At 36.3% G+C, this 21,992-nt stretch overlaps 1 protein-coding gene across 1 annotated transcript in view; it reads left to right on the top strand.

The window, feature by feature from the left end:
• Nucleotides 1-21,992, top strand: part of BCKDHB (branched chain keto acid dehydrogenase E1 subunit beta) — a 106,475-nt gene that overhangs the window by 49,520 nt on the left and 34,963 nt on the right. The window contains exon 9 of the mRNA XM_083856894.1: nt 10,629-10,715. Within this exon, the coding sequence (XP_083713020.1) occupies nt 10,629-10,715 (87 nt within the window). The remainder of the gene's footprint in view (nt 1-10,628; nt 10,716-21,992) is intronic.

Below are 21,992 nucleotides of genomic sequence, written 5' to 3'. Positions count from 1 at the left end.
AATATTTTTAAGACTTGAATTTGGCTGCAAAATGTCTATTAGGACACTGACAAATGGACAGAAAAATGAGATCAGGTTGCAGGACCCTCATTTTTTGGATGACAGACGGAAAAATAATATATATCTTGAAAATGACTATTCCTGCTTCTGCAAGTTGAAGTAGGTCAGATAGGGAGAGAATGAAACTGATTAAAAAAAATGGAGATCATAGAAGAAATGACATGAGGATTACTGAGATGGTTTGAATGAACAGAGCACAAAAGATAGGAAAGAGACTAGAGCAAATATGATGCTGAAAGAATGAAAGGAGAAGGTGAATTGGTTATTGCTTTAGAAAAATAAATGGGAAGTAATACAGAAAAAAAATAATAACATAAACAAGGGATACAGTAATTTTTAAAGCATAGGTTTGCAAGATACTTGGCACAAAATTCTGTAGCAATCTGTTATTCAAATATTTACCACATCTATGACTTCACATGCTAAGGCTTGTTTTTGAAAGGGGCAGAGATGGCTCAGCTCTCATTTTCAGACATCTACTTGTTCATCCTGGTCTACTTCATATTTTTATTTAATTATTTAGTGATTATTTTGCTCAGATTTTTACATTATATTGCCTCATGCTTTCCCATATAGTCTTTGTTAGTTATTTGGATGCTAAGTCCAATAAAGCCTAAGTGGGTTCAACATCTGCAGTGAAATGAATTCAGCTGTCTGACATGAACTTTATGAATTTGTGCTGTCAGAACTGAAAGTAATTTAGGAAACAGGATTGAAGGTAGATGCTGAAGCTTCCGCTTCTTTGGGAGGTTTAGTGAAACAAAGTCCTGCTGCTGTCCTGCTCATGCTACAATTCCCAGTATGAACCAGAATGAAAAACAAATGAGGGCTATGCCACAAGTGGTATTGCCAGCACTTTTCTCAGTTCTTTTCTCCATACCTTCTAGAATCCAGATATTTTATTTCCAGAACTTGGCATCTCTCGTGCCATGGCCTTTTCTTTTTTCTTGCTGTTCTTCATCAACATTCCTGCACTTTTCATTTTCCAGAATTAATGTTTTTTTTCTGTCTGTTCTGCCTTCAAGTTCTTCTATTCTCACAATCTTCCTCTTCATCTACAAATCTAAGAAAAATCACTTTTATTTTAATCTTTCTTTTTGAATCAAAGCAGGTTTTTTTCTAGGAAACTTACTATTGTTTGTCCTATACGGTTATTTGAACTGTGTTGAAAGCTTCTGAGCCATTCAGTGGGGGAAAATGAAAGTATTGTTGTCTCCAGCAATAAAATTTCAGTCTGTTTTACTTATTTTATTGGTGACCTGGGGCTGTTTTTCTCTTTTCTTTTAAGAAGAGTTGTTGACTTTTCTCAAGTTCTCCAAGCCTATAGTTAGTTTTGTCAAAATTGTTCTGAGGAGACCTGTTATGTGGGTCATATCTGGCAGGATAGTGTTTTGCTTCTGGATGAATACTGCTAAGATTTGTTCCAGACAGTGTTTTTGTGTATGTATTGGAGTCTGAATATGGCAGTGAATTAGCTGGCCCAGTCTTAGGTCCTCCAGAATAGCTGGGGAAGTTCTCTATCTGGTGGTCTTCACAGAAAGTATAGTACAATATTTGGATTGACAGAGGATTTATGGATCTTACATATCACTTGATTGTCCATGGGAGGCCTTTAAGAATTGCCTAGGATCCCATCTGTTTTTCAAGAATAAAAGAATACCTGAGGCACTGTTCATTCTCTTATTTTATAACTTGGCTTCACTGTCTGACTTTTTGATGTGGCTCTACTTGAGAATCAGAGCACCTGGAAGAGCAAGGGTACTGAACAGAGAGAAAGATGGTAGTTGAGAGGAAGGGAGATAAATAAAGCTAGCTAGATTTCAGGGGTTTAGGTACCTGCATAGTCCTGGGGTAGATCCCTCTAAGATTTTGGGACTTTCATCTTATGGAATGTGGGTGTTCTCCCTGTCTTTTTGGCTGTAGAAGAATGCAGCCTTTCCTTAAAGGTTGTTGTGGAGAAACCTCAGAACACTCAGACTTAAATGCTTGGATTTTATTTTCTAAAGAAAAGTATTATAGTGTAAAGAATATGTACTATTACAGCCTGATTCCAGGAATTTGAGGGGCAGATGAAATTTCCAAAAGCTGAGAATATTAATAAACAATATGCATGTAATTTCTGAAAGGCAAGAGGAGGGCTAGCTAATCTCAAATTTTAATTTATTAATATACTTACAGCATTTAAGGCCTAAAGTGCTGGATTTGAACATGAATATAGAAAAACTGAAGAAGCAAATTAATTTACGAGGACACTAATTTGTATGTTTAACAATGAATTAAAACTCAGAAAAGGACTTATCTCCATGGAATGTCAGCTGAATATGGAGATGCCACACAGACTTGAAGGGTGTCTTATAATGTGTCCATGAAAATTTTTGGGATGAAAAGGATCTCTTTAGTGTAAAGGATTTTTTTGGTGCAGTATTGTTCATCTGTATTTCCTGAGACTTCCTAATTTTCCTCCCATAAACAGGGAATTTAAAGGTATAGAGGGTGAAGGAAGGATAGGTCTATCCATGGTGTTTTATTCACACTGGTGAAGATTGGGAGCTGCTGCAAAAGTTATCGTTTTCTGAAACCTTTGCTATTAAACTTTGTTTTAGGCTATACACGAAGAAGGATTATTTGAATAGATGTATTTAATTGTGGTCAGGTAGGCAAATATAATTCAAAGTATTTAGGAGTAATGAGTTACCAGTCTAGTGGGTTCATGAATATTTTCCTTAAGTTTAGTTGCCATTATATTTTAAATGTCTATTTAAGGAATCTGCTCATAGTTATTGCTAGAACACAGTGACTGGGAGATCTAGAGGCATTTGGTTAAAAGAAGTTTTTTTAATATTCATGCTACATTTTTCAGTAGTGTTAGATGTATATGGAGTCTTCAGAAGTAAACATACTCTTGCACCAAATGTATATTAAAATTATTAATTGTCACTGTTAAGGAGAATTTCCAGTGCCAGAAAGTAAATGAGATATGAAGAGGTGGAGGGAAAGAATGCAATAAAATCAGTGTAGTGTATATGAAATGATAGGAATGAGCCAGATGGGTTTTATTTTCAAATGTACTTTTGAATTCTCAATCAGTTTTCTTCCCTAACCAATTCAGTCTAGTGTGTATGTAGCAATTTGTCTTAAGGATATCAAAAAGCCATGCTATGGAATTCCAGAAGTACTTTTTCTTTGCCCATCTCTTAATCAAGTTGATGAATGTGTTCTTAAATACTTTCAAGTTACACAGAAGTATCCATCTGCACAAAACATAAATCTTCTCCATTGTCCCCACAGTCCATGACCGTTATTATCACCTATTGTTTTCTCAGCAATTTTCTGTTTCAGGGTATGTAGAATGATGTAATGAAATTATTACAAGAGGGTTTGGAGCAGTGTTGTATTACAAGAGTAAGTTTACTGAAAGGCATTGGAAAGTTAGTCTCTACTTGATAGAATATTAGTCCTTTTAGTCTACTTTAACCCTGTTCTATTAAAAATTATATCAAGCAGCCCAAACTGTATTGAGATGCACCCTGCTGTGTCATACCTCATTTCTCTTTTCAAGGTCTCAGCTATTTAAATTGCAAGTTCTTTGGAGAGGAATTCTCTGCTACTCTTTATATGCTACTCTACACGCTGAGGAGCTGTCTTTGTTTTCTTGGCTTTGCAGGAAGCTTATAAGTTTCTGTGTTGATCATCTCAGTCATATGCTGACAATGTTGTGTAGCATATAAAGGCCATAACTGTTTTATTATTGTCTCTTCATTGCTTCTTAGGATGTTCTGTCTAGCCCTATAGCAACCCTATTTGGTTTTGACTGCAATTTTTAAAATTTTCCATGTTACTTTGCATTCTTCCTGTTTTCAGGAAAAATGCAAAGTTTTAATTTTTCTTTATCTCTGCACGGCCATCTTTACACTACAGCTTTGTTCTTAGTACTGTGCAGGAAGAATCCACATTAATATTTCAGAATTTTTTTTGGCATTTATCGTGTAAAATGATACATACTGGAATATTAAAATCTTGGTATGTCAAGTCGGTAAATTTTATGGCTGTGTTAACATTTCTCTGCAAGATGTTTCATATGTGCATCCCTGCTGTGGTCACATTATTTTTTTATGAACTATTTCTGCCATACATACAACTAGGGAAAAGATCTGTCCTGATGTGGATTTCAATATGCAACATCAGCATAACAACAGAAACTCTGCCTCTGGGCACCACTGCAAGGAGCCTGGCTCTGTCTTGTTTGCACCCTCCCTTTGGGTATGTAGATGCAGCGATGAACTCTCCTCATCCCAGTCCCTTAATTATCCTTGTGGCCCTCTGTTGGACTCTGCAGTATGTCTGTGTCTCTCTTACTGAGGAGCGCAGAACTGGGTGCAATGTTCCCGGTGTGGCCTCACCAGTGCTGAGCAGAGGGGCAGCATCACCTCCCTTTTCTGGCTGCCAGCACTCCTCTGAATGCAGCCCAGGATACCATTTGCTTTTTTTGCTGCAAGAGCACATTTCTGGCTCATGGTTGATGTGATGTCCATCAGGACATCTGTCTCCCTTTCTTGCCAGGCCACTTTCCAGCTGTGCAGCCCCCAGTGTGCACAGGTGCCTGGAGTTGTTCCTCCCCAAGGGTGGGACTTGGCGCTTCCCTTTTGGAACTACATGAAGTTCCTGTCAGCCTGTTCAGGTCTCTCCAGATGGCAGCACAGTTCCTTTGGCCCATCAACTGCTCCTCCCAGTTTGGTATCATCTGCAACTCTACTAAGGGTATATAGTCTACCCTATTATTGAGATGCAACTACAGATTTGCCCAAAAAGAAAACAGTGATAATATTTTCTAAATAATGATGTAGAATGCAGATCTGAAAATGTGTATTGAGATTGCTGGAGTGCTCCCAGCTGAGCACCTGCTCACAGGTGCATGTCTTCTGCTTCAGTGAGCACTTGGTTGCCTCTTTGTGATCAAATTTAAGAAAATGGTATATATTTCATGAAAGAATTACCAGAAAATGATTTTAAGCTGTTTTTGATAAAACTACTGTTCTTTACCCAAACTGAAAGTTTTGCATGATTTCTGAATTGTATTAATGAAATAAGGAAAAGTAAGCATGGCCTTGCTAAGGCTAAATCTGTGATGGGTATCTGGATGTATGGACAAGGGATGAGCAATGAATGACACCTTGACTGTTGTAATGCATCATACTTTTAGATCTTTGTTGATTTTCTCTAATACCTGGTCTTTTACTGTGATTTCAAATCAATTGGAAAGGAGGTTAGACAAAAAAAGTTCTGGGGGTTTGTGTGGTGGTTTTTTTTTTTTTTTTTGTTTGGTTGGTTTTTTTTTGGGGAGAGGATGTTGTGAGTTTTGTTTGTTTTCATCTTTTACTCCAGAGAAAGCAGGAAAAGGTATAGGGACTGTGTGAGAGGGGGATTTGTGTAGCAGGACAGCTTCTCCTACCACTCTTGATATATGAAGGTCACACATTGTGTTCAGCATTAGTGGACTACTGTTCTTTCCCTTGTCACAGTTTCCTGCTAGTGTTGTCTTCTTCTGTATTTTGCTTCTCTTTGATAGAAACCAGAATCAACATGTCTTCATCTTTGTGCTCTTTGCAGTCTGGGAACTGTAAAGGATCTGCTCATCATCATTCTTGACATGTAAATTAGTTATCACAGATCCTTTTGCTTTGGGGAAACTCATTCTGTGCTTCCAAAGCTGGCAGTAGGTCCAAGCCTGTCCCAGCAACTTTGGCTGTGCCATCCACAGTCAATGAATTCCAGACTTGTAGGTCAGAAAGCACAGACCTAGGTTGCATCAGCTGAATAAGCAGACAGGAGTGGATTAAAAGCCTCAGTTTTGGTTAAGTAGTAACGGGAAGACTAAGATTTGTGCTCTGCTGATGTGGGTCAGTTCAACTTGGCAACTGTTTAGCTGTTTGTCTCAAGCTAGAAAGGTGATGGACTTGTTTTCCATTCTCTGCTGTTAATCAGCATCCTTGTCTATTAAATAGAGTTGCCTATGTTTTTTTCATTTTATTGTTAGAGAAGTTTTGGTTAAAGATTTTTGCCCAATGGCCTTCCTAAGTGATGTAATAAAAATTACTTCTTTTTCTTTCCGAGTAGATTTATCTTTGATCTTCCTAGATTGTTGCTAGTGTTAGGCTAGGATTCTCTGCATACAATTGCAACACCGTGATAATGTTTGTTACATTTAACAGAATCTTAACAGCAGGAGGGGAAAGCTGACTGCCTTGTTAGTAGTAGTTGAGAAGTCTCATTTATGCTTTGGGCTGTTGAGCTGATGAAATAATGTTTTTTCATGTCATTCATTTATCTTGGAATTTTCTTGGTTTTATTGAAAAATGACTCAATGAGTTTCAGTCAGCTTTTGGAAGAGTGGTGTAGACACTGTGATAGAGTACATCTCCATTTTCTTTCTCTGGAAATCTAGTTCTGTTGAAACGCTCAGCAAATGATGTAATTTTGTTTTCTTATTTCATTTTTTTCTTCAATGTTAAGAGCTATTTTTGTTGGTTGGAGCTTTAAAGAGGGCATACTTTTCCTAGCTTTTCCTGCTTCAAGGAGAAGGCAACTATATGGCTATAATTTGCAAACTAGATCATGATTGCTAGGAAGCTGCAGGGTTTTCTTGTGTAGTCTATTAGGACACAAACTGTTCCTCTTCCCTTCTATTTCTTCTCTTTGCACCCTAGGAAAAAAAAAAGTGTTTGAGGATCTGTTTGGTTTTCCAGAGATCTCAAAAATCCAGTGGGATTTGTCCTCTGGGATGTCTGGAAATTTGGGGTGGAATAGCTGCATTTGCTAAGGCTATCAGTGTATCACATGGACAAACAATTTGTTGTAGTTGGGATGTGTCATCCTGTGAATCTGCATGTGCTAAGTGAATGTAATCCTCAGTGATTTATCTGGCAGATTGTGTTACATATTTCTCTGTGGGAAGTGCTGAGTAGAAATCTGGGATCTTATTTCTATCCCTATGCTTGTGGTGTTCAGTACCAAGAATGCTGCTATGCAATTTGTTATTGAAACATTAAAGGGAAGGTAGAACTAATGGGTTGGGGAAAGTAGCCTCCCTTAGGTTTTATGTTGTCCAAGCACAAATTCATTAAAGCTGGTCTAAAAATGAAAAAGGAAAATGTTTTTCAAGACACTTTTTGAAACTTTACCAAGTAATTTTTTAAAGCTTCCATGTTCTGAATTTGTTTTTAGTAAGAACACATATCAATTAATGTTCATTTTAATACAGTTTTTTCCTTGCTTCATATATGCTCAGTACAAAATGGGATGTAATAAAAATGTATTTTCGGTACTTTAGCCAGCTTTTTAAAATTTATTGTGGAAAGCTAGTTTTTTGATTATGCAGGAAATTTTTATAGTCTCTAAAGAATACAATCAAAAGTATGCAAAAATTTAAAGGGGAAAATGAACATAAAAAAAAAATTCCTTTTATGTAAGAGATGAAAAATCTTTTATTTCTGAGAACAGAATTTTCTTCCTAAAGAAAATATCCAGCTTGCAATTGTGACAAAATAACAGCTATTTATAAGAAAAGTTTGGTAATTTCTCTAAAGGCAGTGTCTGTGTTAGTGATGCAGCTGGTTACATGGGGAGTTGTGGTGCTGCTGTATGTGGAGAGCAGTAGTGTTAAATGTGGTTTAGCATCAAACTCATTTTGGTTGGCTGCTTTCTTCTAAGTAAGGGCAGAATATGTTACTGGTATTGTCAGCACTTGGATTTTCAAAGTGCTTGGAAGTGCCAGGATTCTGTTCTTTTCTTCTGTCATCAGTGCCTGTAGGAGAGAAGAAAACATCCAACAGAAAAGTGGATATAGAAAGTTGAACAGAAAAATGAATATAGAAACTCTTGGATAGAGAGTGTGGTCAGGGAGGTTGAAAACAATTTGCTGAACTGCTTCACTATAAAAACACTGGGCTGCATCTCAGAAAACCTTGAGAATGCACTCTGAAAGCATTTGTTTGCAAAGGCGTTAGGTTTTTTACATTTTCATGTCAGAGTGATTGTACCATTAGCCTTTTTGCACTGATGCACCATGAATCATCATCCTTGTGAGTAACACCAATGTAAAACAATCATGACAGTGAAATTGAGGTGAAAAAAGTATTATAATCACTATTGATTTCTGAGTTTGTTTTGGGGATAATTTTATAGTTTGAGCCCTAGAATCTCTTCTCTAATGAGTGATGCAGCAGAGGTGACATTGGTGTGCCATAACCTGGGTCTCTGCTGTCTTCCAGAAGAAGAAAGCACTGCTGAAGCTTTTTTTGTGCAAATCTTGATGTGCCTTCCATCTCTAAATCGATCTCTGAAATCGTGTTTGCTGCTCTGTGCTAACTGTACAGGATAAATCAGATTATCCCCTTCAGGTGACTTTCCCAGTAGGCCTCTCAGTGTTGAGAGATGTCAGGGATGGGCTGGGAAAAAGAGGTTCTAGACAGGGTAGACCTCTCCCTTTTGGAAGCCCAGGGTTGTATTATCTGAACTTGGCTGTGACAGCACAGAGTGTGATACAAAGAGAACCATGCTCTCAAAGCTCTGGATGTTGCCTCTGACTTTCCTTTATGGTCTGCTACTGAAGATGGCAAAAAAAAAAAAAAAAAAAATCAATTTTCATTTAATTTGGGACATGATATATATACAGAATCTCTTGGTGCCCTCTGAAGTATAGGTGGACTTTACAGATCAGCAAGCAACAACTTCTAGTTGTAAAGAAGAAAGATTTTTATCAGTGCTAATCTCTTAAACCATACAACATTTTTTGAAGATACATTTTCAAAACTATTCTTCATGAGCTGCAGAATGTGCATGCATTTCAAAATTTTATTTTTTTATTTAGGTAAGAAAAAGTGTAAAGACTGTGGATTTGGAAGACAGAATGGGGATGTTGAAGAAATGAGGGAGAATCAATCCGTTACAGAAATATAAGTGTTTGGTTGTGAGGGGACAAAATACATCGTTCTTTTGAAAGGCCATCCTTTTCTCTACCTAATCCAGACTAATAAAATCACTCCATCTGTCCATCTTCAGAAAAGGTGGTAAAACAGTAAGATTCTATGCTGGCCAGTTTGCTACACTGTGCAGATTTAGCCACTGTTTTCTCCAGTTTTATGCAGTGGTGTTTCTATGAAGTTTGAAGGTTGACGAACATTGCCTGATGTTACTGAGATGCATTTATTTGTACTCCAAATGTTCTTCTGAATATTGGGCTTTGGTTATCCTGGAGGTTGAACGATCGCCCCGTCTAAATTAACAGGGACTAATGTTTTGCCATAGATTTAAACACTGAAATTAATGTCTTATGAAAGAGCAATGATACCTGCAAATAATCACTGATGTGCTAGAAAAGCAAAATAATTAGTAAAATACTTGAATCAGAGAGAAAGCTGCATAATAAGGGCATTGGCTTTATGTATCCTGTTATGTAGATAACATGGAGCTGACTGGAGAGTGTGCTAGTGTAGACATTAAATTGAAGATCACAGTATTCAGAAGGTCTGATCTGATAGCAAGCACTATCTTGGGCTCTTCCACTTCATGAGTAATATTGGACCAGCAGTACATTATGTACTTATCTTAAATGTCAGACATTAACTGTTCTTGAAAGATTAACATACACAATAATCTGATTTTTTTTTTCTGATGTACATATCTAGAAATTTATGAGACCTTTTAATGAACCTTTTTATTATAATAATTTTAAAATACTTATCATGGAAGCAGAGATTTTGCTGCCACATTTCTTACTAAAGGTATCTGATACTGTTTGATTCAGGCAATTTAGCATAGTTGCAATAAACATCAATATACTTATGTGTGGTAAAGCTTTATATTTCCAATCAGATTAAAAACATTTGCTTTCATTGATATGTTTCTCAATGAACACAGTTTAGGTTTTTTGATCAAAGATGCTTAGGTCATCTGTATATATTATGCTATTTATTTAGCTATGAAGCAGATTACGTAAAAACTGCAGAAACATTGAAATCTAAAATTAGAAAATGATACTTCCAATTGCCATGTAGAATTTAAATATGCATCACCGATCTACATGTTTTCTTGCTAAAAATTTTGTTTAGCAATTTTACTTTTGAATAGCAATGGTTCATGACTTTACATAGGATCTGTTTGTACAGATATACCAGTGAAGGCTTTCTTTGTGTATGTATATTTTAGTATTTTGAGGACTCAGATTTTTACTGGCTACTTGTTAAAATCCTTATTCTCTTTCAGAAATGCTACAGTTTGCATTGATAGGGTAAATTCATATGAAACAGGTTCAAATTTATTCTTGATAATTGCTTAAAATTGAGTGGAAAATATGAATACTTTTATAGTAAATATAAAACCATCCTATTAATGACTCAATGTAGTATTTTAGGATAATTTATTGTTCACTGGAAAGGCAAGAGGAGAAAAGTAGCTGTGTTCTAACACTGCTAACAAAGTCACGTATTTGATATATTCCACAAGTAGTACAAGTAAGAAATCACAAGAGCTGTAATTTGATGACATTTTGGGCGTTTGTTTTTCCTTTTCAGTCGGTGGCAAAGACTGGGCGATTGCTGATTAGCCATGAGGCTCCCCTGACAGGAGGATTTGCATCTGAAATCAGTTCCACTGTTCAGGTACACAGATTATTTGTTTTTAAGTGTTCTGCATGGATCAATATGTTTCTCTGTAGAAGAAATACTTAATACTACCTGAAAAGTTGAGGTTTTATATTTTTAAAGTTACTCTCTTTTGCAGTTTTGTGGATGCTTGCCTTACTTAATCTGAACAGCTGAGAGAAATCATGTACCTACTAGCCACTGTGCATAGTGTCTGCTAAGCTAGAAATTTAACTTCCACTGCAAAGCAGGGAGAACATGCACTGTGAGATGCAGGGGGAAAATCTTCACGTATAGTCTGGTTTTAATGTTCTATTTTTCTCATATGCTTATCTCTTGAGCTTCTTAAAAATACATTCTAGGAATGTTGAAATCAGACACAGAAAAAGCATTCAGGTCTGGTACAGTATAACATAGTGTGACACACAGTGTTCAGAGACCTCATTAGAAAAGTCTGCAGAAATTGTTCACGTGTGTTTGTGGTGATGCTCACACACGTGTCGAGCTCGTACACACAGAACACCTTGGAAGGGCTGAGATGTACATTAGTGTCAGTTACATCTGGAGCATTTTGGAATGCTGATGTGTTTTATACCCGTACCTCGGAAATTTTCCCCTTAACTTGATTTCTTTTCTGTGCACATCAGTGGTACTGGTTTGTAGAAACATCTAAATTAGGTGTATCCATCACTATCTGATGACTCTTTTGATTATTCTAGGATAGTTAAATTATAGGACTAGAGTGAAATGGGATTTTAAAATTCACAAAATAAGAACCATGTAGGCAGTAATTAAAGTTTCATAATTAGCCTTTTTATGGGAAGGAATAGAGTTATTAGTTCTGCAAGTAATTCTGAATTAAATATGCAGAAGGAATCAAAATACTATGTTTCTTTATCTTCGTGGTACAGTTTCTTTTAAATAATAGTTGTACTAATTTTAATGTATTTATATTAAGGTAAATTAATTTTTTCTACCAAAATGGTTTCTCCATTAAGAACCAAATATTTGGTTTCATAAAGACCTCTTAAGAGCCCTCCAGTGTCTGAAGGGAGCTTAAAAGGAAGCTGGAGAAGGGCACTTCATCAGGAACTGTAGTGATAAGAAACAGAGCATGGATTCAAACTGAGCAAAGGGAAGTTCGTGTTAAATATACGGGAGAAAATCTTTACTGTGAAGGTGGTGAGGCACTGGAATGGGTTTCCCAGAGGAGCTGTGGATGCCCCATCCCTGGAAGTGTTCAAGGCCAGGTTGAATGGAGGAGCTCTGAGCAACCTGGTTGAAGATGTTCCTGCCCATGCCAGGGAATTGGAACTAGATGAAGGTCCCTTCCAACCTAAACCATTCTATGATTCCATGATTTTTCATCCCTCTAAATCAGCATTTGATCTCCTTTCTTTAGGAGATAGTCTCTGATTAAACTAGGACTAATAAAGTCATAAGGTGCTGCCAGCTGTGAGTGTAGGAAATGAATTTTCTTTATAAATTGTCACAAAAATGTGAAATAGACTCAACCAAAAGAGCCTGTATTCTAGCATCTTGTATATTATCAACACTTGAGGAGAAAACTATTCTAAGGGGAGCACCAAAGTCAAAATCTACTGTATAACAAAGGAATGCATGTGTGTTGGATAAAAAATGAGCTAAGAAATTGTATCAGTAAATATCACTGGAAAAACATGGGATGCCCAATATATTGCTAAAATTCCAACATGAGTTTTTAATGCTCAGACCTCCACTGAGAAAGGTACTTACCTGATTGATACTTCTAGAGGTGTTGTTTTTCATATCAGAGATTTATCTGACAAATACCACTTGTTTAGAAAAAAAAGTTGAAAATGCTTTAGTAAAGGGCTATTTATCTCTGTCAGTATTGAAAGAAAATATTTTTTATTGTAGTTGCTCATAACTTTATATTCGTCTTAAAAAACTAGGCTTTGAATCTTAAGAAATATTGATCTATTACATATACTCCCTCAGAATAAATTAGAATATAACTCTTTGACATTACATTTATCCAAGACAAGTTTCTTTCATATAAATTGCCTGACTTGACTCTGTGCTATAACCATATTGCCATTACTCTGTATATCCATTCTTGAAGATTCTATCATCCATACTAAAATTTTGATATGAATATTTTTAAGATAATACTACAAAAGATATTAAAATAAAAAGTTACAGCTTTTTAAAGAACACTATTGCTTTAGGCATAATAAAGACCTTGCTTTTCTTATTCAGTTAAAAGTATTGATCTCTTAATGGTCAAGTTAAGTCCATATGTCTAATATCACTGTGCTGTAAAAATGAAAACAAAAAGTGAAATTCTCTTTTGCTGGATACAGTGCATACTGAGAATGCCAAAAATTTGGGATTGCAGTTGGCTTTAGTTTCTTCTTACACATGGAAGTAATAAGACTTCAATAAAATATGTTCAGTTGGATTAGGTGGTTAGTTTCCATATTGTTATTCCATCCTTGCTGTGAGGTCTCATCAGAGAAATAAGGTGAATAGAAGTACATAGGCTATTTTAAAAGTTAGTGGTCACATAGACTTCATGTGATACACAATTCAAGGAAAAGAGTACAAATGGAAATTAGGGCTTTCTCTCACGAACTATAGGAGAAAATACATTGAATACTTTCATTTTTGCATACGAGAGATTAAAAGCAGTGTTTGGAGAGCCTGTTAAATCAGATTTGTTGTGTGTCGAGTACAGAGTATTTAAAGGGGCACATTATTGCACTAAGTGTTCATTTACTCTGCTCAGACATAAAACTAAAAACAAGAAGAGGTAGTATACTTAAAACTCTGCATGATGCAACCTTGCTCTTTGCTCCAATGTTTCATATGTGCTCTCAGTGAGTATTCTGAAGTGAGCAACAGATACCAGGATAAATTAAATTCAGTGCAGGTATGGTTAAAAGTCCAAATATTTTATATTCTGTATAAAACCATGCAAAACTGTCATGTTCAGCAGAGAAAGTGTTAAACTTACATAAAGCATAGTTTGAGAAGCTTTGGGAGAGAAGCCCACTGAGATATCATTTCCAAAATAATGAAGAATTGTGTGTAGAAATCATCAGTACATTAATCATTTGTAATACACAGAAACATAAATCCAGTAATGGTGTCCTGTTTAAAAACAATTGTTTTTTTAAAAAAGGAGGCAAAAGGAAAGAGAGAATCACGCAGGATGGAGACAGCTAGCACGAAGAGTAAGGAACTCTTTGGATTACTTCACAGGATTGATTCCTGCCAGCACTGGGGACTTGTTATGGGATGCAGGAGGAAGCATTTTGGAATCATACAAGTCTTTTGTGGGGGGTTTAGAGGAGGAACTGAAACTGGAGAGATGTGGGGTCGAGGTGCTTTGTGGAGACACAGATATGGGAAAACTGAGAGAGAAAGGGATAAAAAGGAAGCTTGGATTATGGCTTCAAATGATATAGTAGTTGCTATTTCTGATAGGGCTGAAAAAAATGTAGGGAAATAGTATATAACCTCTGGCATTGATCCTGCAAATACAGGAAATGTACATCTCAGGATGATCTTGGTAGTTTTCTACCCATTCTCTGCAAGTAATGGTAAAATCTTAAAAATTAGATAATTACTCTAATAATTTTTCATGTTTTCATTTAAGAAATTTGATTTTTGTGTACATTGATGCCATTATAGCAGGATACACCATGAAAATATATGCTGTTATTAAAATAAAAGAAATGCATATAAGTGAAGAAATTTGTTAGATGACCTGGTAAAAGTCATTGCTGTCTATAAAATAACAAGTCAGCACATTGTTTTTTGTAGACAGTTGCGCAGATGCATCATTCTTGCAGGAACAGAGCAATTCTGATTTAATTGCAGTTCCTGTCTTTGTAACACAGTTTCTTTTCTTACTGCCTGGTAATTACTTTGTCCTTGGGCATCTTCCTGCACAGGGGATGTTGGGTCAGCTACCAAAGAAATGTACAGGTGAACATGGCTCAGTCCTCAGGAGCTCTTCCAGAGGACTCCGCATGTTTCTCAAAATTACACAGAATTATCAGTCTTCCAGAAGACTGGTATCAATCAGAGGATAGGACTCACTAAACTCAGTGAAATAACCTGTTTCTGAGAGTTGAGTTTCATGATCTTATTTTTTCAAATCTTGCATTCTGTATCTACAAATTGGATATAATAGTATTTGACTGTTTGATCAGTGGTGCTTTAGATTTCTTCCTCCTGCAGCAAAATAAGGCCTAATCTCCAGTAAGTGGTGTAATTTCCTGGTAGAGTGTGGCATTTGGAGAAACTATTATGTGAGCTGGTTTTGTGAGAAGCATTTCAGGAAAATGAAAAGAGGGTATATTGTGAAATACCTTTCAAAGACATAGGAGTTCCACAGCAGCTTTTTATAGTAAGTATAAAGCAGATTACCATGGGAGAAAGTGTGCCCAGAAAAGTGAAACAACAAGAAAAAGAAATTTCACTATTTCAGCAGTATGAACATTTAAAATAAAATGACCCGGATTGAACAGGAGCTGTGTTGACCAACTATTATTTTACAGAGTCCTAATGAAAAAAATTCACCTTTCCAACAAAATGCTTTCAGAATGTTTGTCACAAGTACTTCATCATACCATTGCATTGTCTGTCTTTAGAATTTGGGATGTTGAGGTATTCTGAACAGTTAATTTATTTCAGCTTTCCCCATGAGTAGAAGTTAAGGTGGGATTTCCCAAGGAAGCTATTACCGTCCTCTGTGGTGCTTTGAGGAAGTGAATGCAGTGCAGTACTTTAAACTATTCATGGGACCAGCTTTGAGTTTCAGATTACGCACCTGTGTTGGTACTTAGTGCAAATGGAACTAATGATTAACTTTGTCTGTGGGTTTGATTTTGAAGTTATGGTGAATAGTATCAGATTTTGTGCTGGTGCCACTTAAAATCCTATTTTAATGAACAGGCTGTAAACTGGTATTAAAATCTGACTTTATTGAAAGCAATGATTCTGGTGTAATTGTTATTCATTTATAGGTAAATGTTTTTATTCTCATAAGGTGTGTTGAAGCAAATTGCCTTTTGAACTGACCTTTGAGACATTATGGAATGTGTATGTGTTAAGAAGCTGGAGGAGCTTGAGGTACAAATTGTTAGAACTACATAATTATGGAAATGAAGGAAATTTTAATTGTTCTCTATTCAGCTGGAGAAATAATAAAAAACCTTCAAATATATTTCCCCAAGTTGATTAAAAAATAATTGAGGCCAGCCTGGACAGCTTTTTGTTGACAAACTTTTTTCACTGAGTACCATTTCATGGAATGGCTAAAGAAAGAGGCTCCGGACTAAATGTAGCATAGATATCCAAGGAAGAGGCTCACTAAAACATGCAGTACAGCAGTATGGTTGTTCAGCTGATGTAAGAAAATTATTACATGTGAATTGATGCTTTTTAACTTTCTTTGACACAATTACAATAAGCAGTAAAATTGGAAGAGATGAAATATTGACACAATGTGGTCTTTCATTTGTTATCCCGTTTAACTTTCGCTATCACTTTTGGCACATCTAGCAGCAGTCACAAAGTACAATATAAAAGTCTGGTTTTATAGATCACACCATCAGTTTCTGTCTGTAGGAGTGTGATCTAGAAAATATTGGTATAGAATATAAAGAAAAGTAGAATGAATACAGACAAATAAATTCAAGGTGGTTGTAAATTGTTTAACAATTTACAAAAAAGAACAGGGATTTGAAGGAAAAGAAAAAGTATACAGAAATAAGCCATAATGATGAAAACCAATAAGATTACTTCTTAAGTGAGGGATTGGAAGCAGTAAGGGAAATATCAGCATAAAGTTGCCATTCAGTGACTGGAGACAAAGATGTATGAAAATGTAGCCTGTGTTTATTAAATGTGACTCCAAATAGTTCAGCAAACTCACAATTTATGATGCAGGATGAACTAGAAGCAATTTTTGCTATGCAGGTCTGAAGTCTTGCATAGCATTGAATGTCAGCATATTTTCTTACACAGTGTAGAAAATAAAGGTGAATAGACAAAACGTTACAAACCCAGGGTTTCCCAAAGGAAATGAAGCTTTGTTATTCACCTATTAAAAAAAAAAAAAGGTTTGTGCACTACAAAAAATGTTTGAAAAGTAAGATTCAACAGTGATTCTGAAAAGTTCAGTAAAATTGGTATTTAAAAAAATCCTCTTTCAGATTAGGAATTTGGTGTATGAATTTAATGTGAATCATTTATATTAATTATCAGGCTAGGAGTTATTCTTTATCTTAAAACTGCTTTCCAAAGAGCTTGGATATAGCAGTAAACAATTAGGATTTTTTTTGTTTGTTTCTTTTGTAAATAAGAAAGAACAAATTCTGTGTCTTGTACTCCACTGTGTGCCTTGTCCTAGAACATTGCCCCTCACTGTGCAGGCTATAAGTGCCTGCACAGTCCTGGACTTGTTAGCCCCAACTGTTGGGATTTGGTGGTTGTGTTTGTCTGGCAGAGAGGGCATTTTTCTGAACCTGTATCACATTTAAATGAGAACCAAAATCTAACAAGAAATGCCTGTTCAGAGAGTGGTGCCTGGGACTTTCTTCACACTAAATCTTTGAGGCCAAAATTGTTTTGGATGCTACACAAAAGTATTTTATTATATTTTGTCTCACTGCATGGGAGTATCTTCATTTTCATTTGTCTCATATTGTTACTTATACCCGTACAGATGTCTTGGTTAATAACTAAGAAATGCAGTACAGGATGTGAGAAGTTCAGCACAGGATTAAATGGATTTCTAAGACATTTTGTTTGATTTAATCATGTCATAAAGTCCAATTTACCAGTGAGACTTTATGCGTACTTATTTAGTGAACATAAGGAAGAACAAATTCTTCTACAATGAAAAGAGCAAATGATTGTAATAGTGGCATATGTTATCAGTTCAGCTACAAGGGAGTGTTGTATTCTCTCTAGGCTGGAATAAATTCAATTCTGAGCAAATAAAAGTGATTTAATGAACTCAATATAGCCAAATATTGAACAGGACACAGTATTCTGTACTGTGCAAACCTCCCAAATAGTTTTATAAAACAAGCAAACACCCCCCAAATCCTAAAACAACATTCAGCATTTGAAAATGAAGTGCTCAAAAACAGTGGTGGATTTTCATAAAATCGGCCCCAGAATACACTCTCTAAAGGTGTAAACGCTAAGTGTTTACATGTCCAATTAATCCAGTTTCTAGACATAACAAATATAAAAATGTGTTATTCATCTGCAACTCAGCTTGAAATCTCTTCAGCTTCTGTGAAGCACTTGATGAAGAGGTCCACACAGGAGTGGGTATGTGGGCTAGGAGAAGTCCCAGCCATGAGGTTGCTCATGCACACTCGCTCCCCTTGGCCTTGGGCTCAGTGTCATTCCATCTGAGAGAGAGGACATGAACCAATGCCCTGCCTTCAGGTGGTGTTTCTGCCAGCCACTTGTGAAACGTCCTTCTGATAACAAACGATTAAACCATGTTTGAATCGCCCTGGCACTTACTTGGACATGGATTTCTACACTATGTGACTGTGCCCCATCTACTTGGCTTTGGGTCTGTTCTGTCTAAAAAATATGGGTTGGAGTAAGTTTTCCCCATATGCTATGGGCTTAAACTGTTTATTTTTTTTTTCATTCAAGAGGCAGAACCAAAAATGAGACAGGGGCTTGGCAGTTTCCATAGGTACTGAAAGGAAAGGAGAACAATAAGCACTGCCTCACTAAAAGTCTTCTGTAAGTGAGAGAACAAGTCCAGCAGTAAGGTTTTGAGGGACTGCACATACCAACTTTGCTTCTACAGGACCAGAGTTCACAGATTGAAAAGATGGGTTAGGGGAGAGGTATGTGCCAATGAACACCTCACCATGGATGGAAAAGGGAAAGCTTAAGCCAGTGATCAGCTTGCTTCTCCAGGCTGACATTTATGGTAGGCAAAGCCCTGCAAAATAAGCACTTTTAACAAAATATTCAACTGAGAAAAGAACATTTTTAAAACTTAGGGTTAACTTGAATGCTTTCTATGGAGCTACCTGTTTTCAAGTAATCTATTGAGCAAAGGCTCAAGTAATGGATTCAGCGAAGGCTGAAGCAAAATAACCCTTTCCTGCCCCACTCTCAGCTGCATTGTATGTTGGGCAGAGGGCAGCATTTCTTCTGCTGCATCAAACCCTGTTTGTCTTCTCCTGTCAGAAATGGTTTTTGCATTGGTGGGGTATGGAAGTGTGTAGCCAAGTACTTTTTTAAAATGCAGATTCCTGAAGAGGCACAAATTTATCCCTGGGCACTCTGAAGTGGTAAAGTGGCAGAATATGCTGAAAGTCATTGTTGTGGTTCAGTGAAATCAAAAGTTTTAACTACTGAATAAGTTCAGTGTTTGGTTCACCTTAATCACTTGAGTGTAGAGTATAAAATGTGCTCTTAGTGTATCCAATGAGGACATTTTTTCTGTGTTCTGATATTTAATTTGGCATGCAAATATCCATGTGCCTGAGGCTGAGCTCCAGCATCATTGTCCTGCTGATACACCCGTCTTCATTGATTGTGATTTATAACTTTGAACCATGTGTTTAGTCTTCCATATGCTAATTCTGAAAAAGACCAAAAACGTGGGCACTGAGGCAGAATTAAAATTTTCTCTTTTCTGTGCACTAACCCCCCATTTGCATTTTCATCTTTCTAGCTATCAGGCATTCTAATGGAAGGAACTTTTTTTTGTTTTTACTTACTCTAAGGTAGAGTTTACATGTACAGTTTTAATGCAAACTGTTTTGATTAGAATCATGTTGTGATTCTAACATTTACATTTCTGATGGCTCATGGAGCCAATAGAAATGAAATGATTTTAATCCACATTGTGAGGAGAGCAAAAAAACCTTCTTTGAGCTGCACATCCTATGTTTTCTTTTCTGTGATCCAGTGATACTTTCCCTTTTCTTTTCTTTTTCCCCATGACACCATATTGTAGTTCAGTAAGGTCAGCATTTCTAACTGATACGTAAATATAGCTAATGATGATTTACGAGAACATCAAAACTATGAACTTCCTTCTAGAAATTTTGGGTCTCTGTTAAGCCTATTACTTGACAGGCCTTGATCTTATACCCCATCAAATCACTGATTTGTTGTTTATGAAAATTAATTTAAATTAAGTTTTTTGAAATTCTGACTCTAGTCTGATAGCAGATGATCTGTAACAGGGCTCTACAATAAGGCAACTCTACAAAGCAACTACTGATTCAAGGATATTCAACTTCTCTTCTACCTGAAAACAGAACAATACTGTGTGTAGCTTGCTTTATTTTGTCTGGCATTATCTTTAATTCCCAGTAAACTATGAGTTGCTTTAGAACTGCTAGTAAGTGCTTTGAACAGCAGTTTATGATAGGGAGCCCAGGAGTCCCCTGTAAAAGTGCAATAATGACCTTTCTTTCAATTTCTAGTGCTTTGGAAGTATAAAAAACTTCTTAGGTGGTTAAAGTCACTCAACCTTCAGCATCATTTCTCCAAATGCCTCAGTGGGATGCTAGAATCCTTTACTAGCCACAGGTATAGTAACTTAAAATGTACTAAAGCACCCTGGCAAGCCAGGGTAAAGAAAAATACAGAGTTTTTTAATTGCACTATATGTCAGGTTTATTTCTTTTGGACCATACAATCAGTACCTTGTCTTATTTACTGAAAAAAATATTTTAGTGGGTTGGTTTGGGGTTGTAAAGTGCTGATTCATGCAAGTATATTCTATTTTTTCCTGGCCTTTCTTATTTTGATATGGCTATTGGAAATGGTCTGGCTAGACTATTAATTTAGAACAGCAGACATAGTTCAGAGTAGCATGATTAGAGAAGAGTGGCCTGTGACATATAAAAATCTATGCAGAATAGGGGAAAATTATAGAGCAAACCAGAAAAATCTATTCTATGTTAATGGCTCAGTGAACTTTTAAAAATAAATATATAAGGAACTTTGCCTTTTTAATTTTCTTGCAGATTTAATTTAATAAATACATAAAAGGCCTGTAAAACACTGTGTATCTATTGATGTTTTATGTACGCTCACAAGATCAAATTTTTTCAGTTCTGTGGTGAATGTATTTGTAGGAGGGGATGTAAAAAGAGCCTCTTGAGCTCTTCTGAGCTTCTGTGCTCTCCCAGAGTACTGTGAATTTTATACTGTTGCTGTTGGCTACATTAAGATTTTTAATATAAAAGAGAAACTGGAGGGTGCACTTTTACTACCTCAAAAAACTAGTATAGGAGCTTCTGCTGCTTCCTTGAGAAGGGATGTCTCTGGGGCAGACACAGCTTCTCAGTGCCCAGAGGTCAAACTTGGCTTAAAGCATCAAATCTGGATCTACAACAGTAGGATAAGTTGTGATAGTGCTGAATTTCCATGTTATAGGTAGGCGTAGAGGAAGAAATTTTCAAATAGTCTTATTTGTCCAATAGTCATTTTGAATGCAAACAGGCACATGTTCATTACAATCATGTAGGGATCTAGCAATTACAGTGATGCAATTAAAAAGCTACAAAAATGGTTAAAGCTGGTTAAAAATGCCTGAATAGCAGATGTAAGCCTGAAAGTAGTTTCCAAGGGAAAAAAAAAAAAAAAAAAAAAAAAAGTTGCAGTCAGTTACATGAGAAAAATAACCATACTGGGAGACAACTTTCTGTGTCTGTCTCTTCCTATGATCTTACCTGTGATCTATGCTAGAGAAAGCTCTATTCTGTAGTATAGCACCAGCAAAAGAGAATGAGCTAAGGTGCATATAATTCATATGCTGTGTATCAGCAGTGCCTGTGATGCTTTTTGTAGTTGTGCTGTTTGCTACCTCAGTGGGATTTTGAAAGGCAGCTTTATTGGCTATAGCCAATAAATTGGCTATAGCCGTATTGGCATCTGCTTCTTGTTGGAAGTTTTTGCTACTCTTACCACACTTAACAGTGATCGTAGTAAGCAGGAGACGAAGTTCTAGGCACACACAGCACAAATACTTCTAATGACATTTACCTCACAAGGAGAGAAGGCTGGTGAGGATTTAATGCTCGTTGTGACTGAGGCAGGAAGGAAGGAAGGGTTGCTTCCTCTGCACCATACATTGAAGTGATAATTTTATAAAACAACATTCAAAACTGAAAAAGTTTCTCTACAAAGAGCCAAATTCATCTCTTACTAATCTACATACAGAAGTTGCTGAAGTTTCTGGAAATGCTGATCTGTGCAGCTGTGGCTGGAATTGTTCTTCAGGTACATTTGCTTGGA

The sequence above is a fragment of the Zosterops lateralis genome (assembly GCF_965231275.1).
Source record: "Zosterops lateralis genome assembly, chromosome: 3".
NCBI classification, from domain to species: domain Eukaryota; kingdom Metazoa; phylum Chordata; class Aves; order Passeriformes; family Zosteropidae; genus Zosterops; species Zosterops lateralis.
This window is presented reverse-complemented; position numbering and strand designations above follow the sequence as displayed.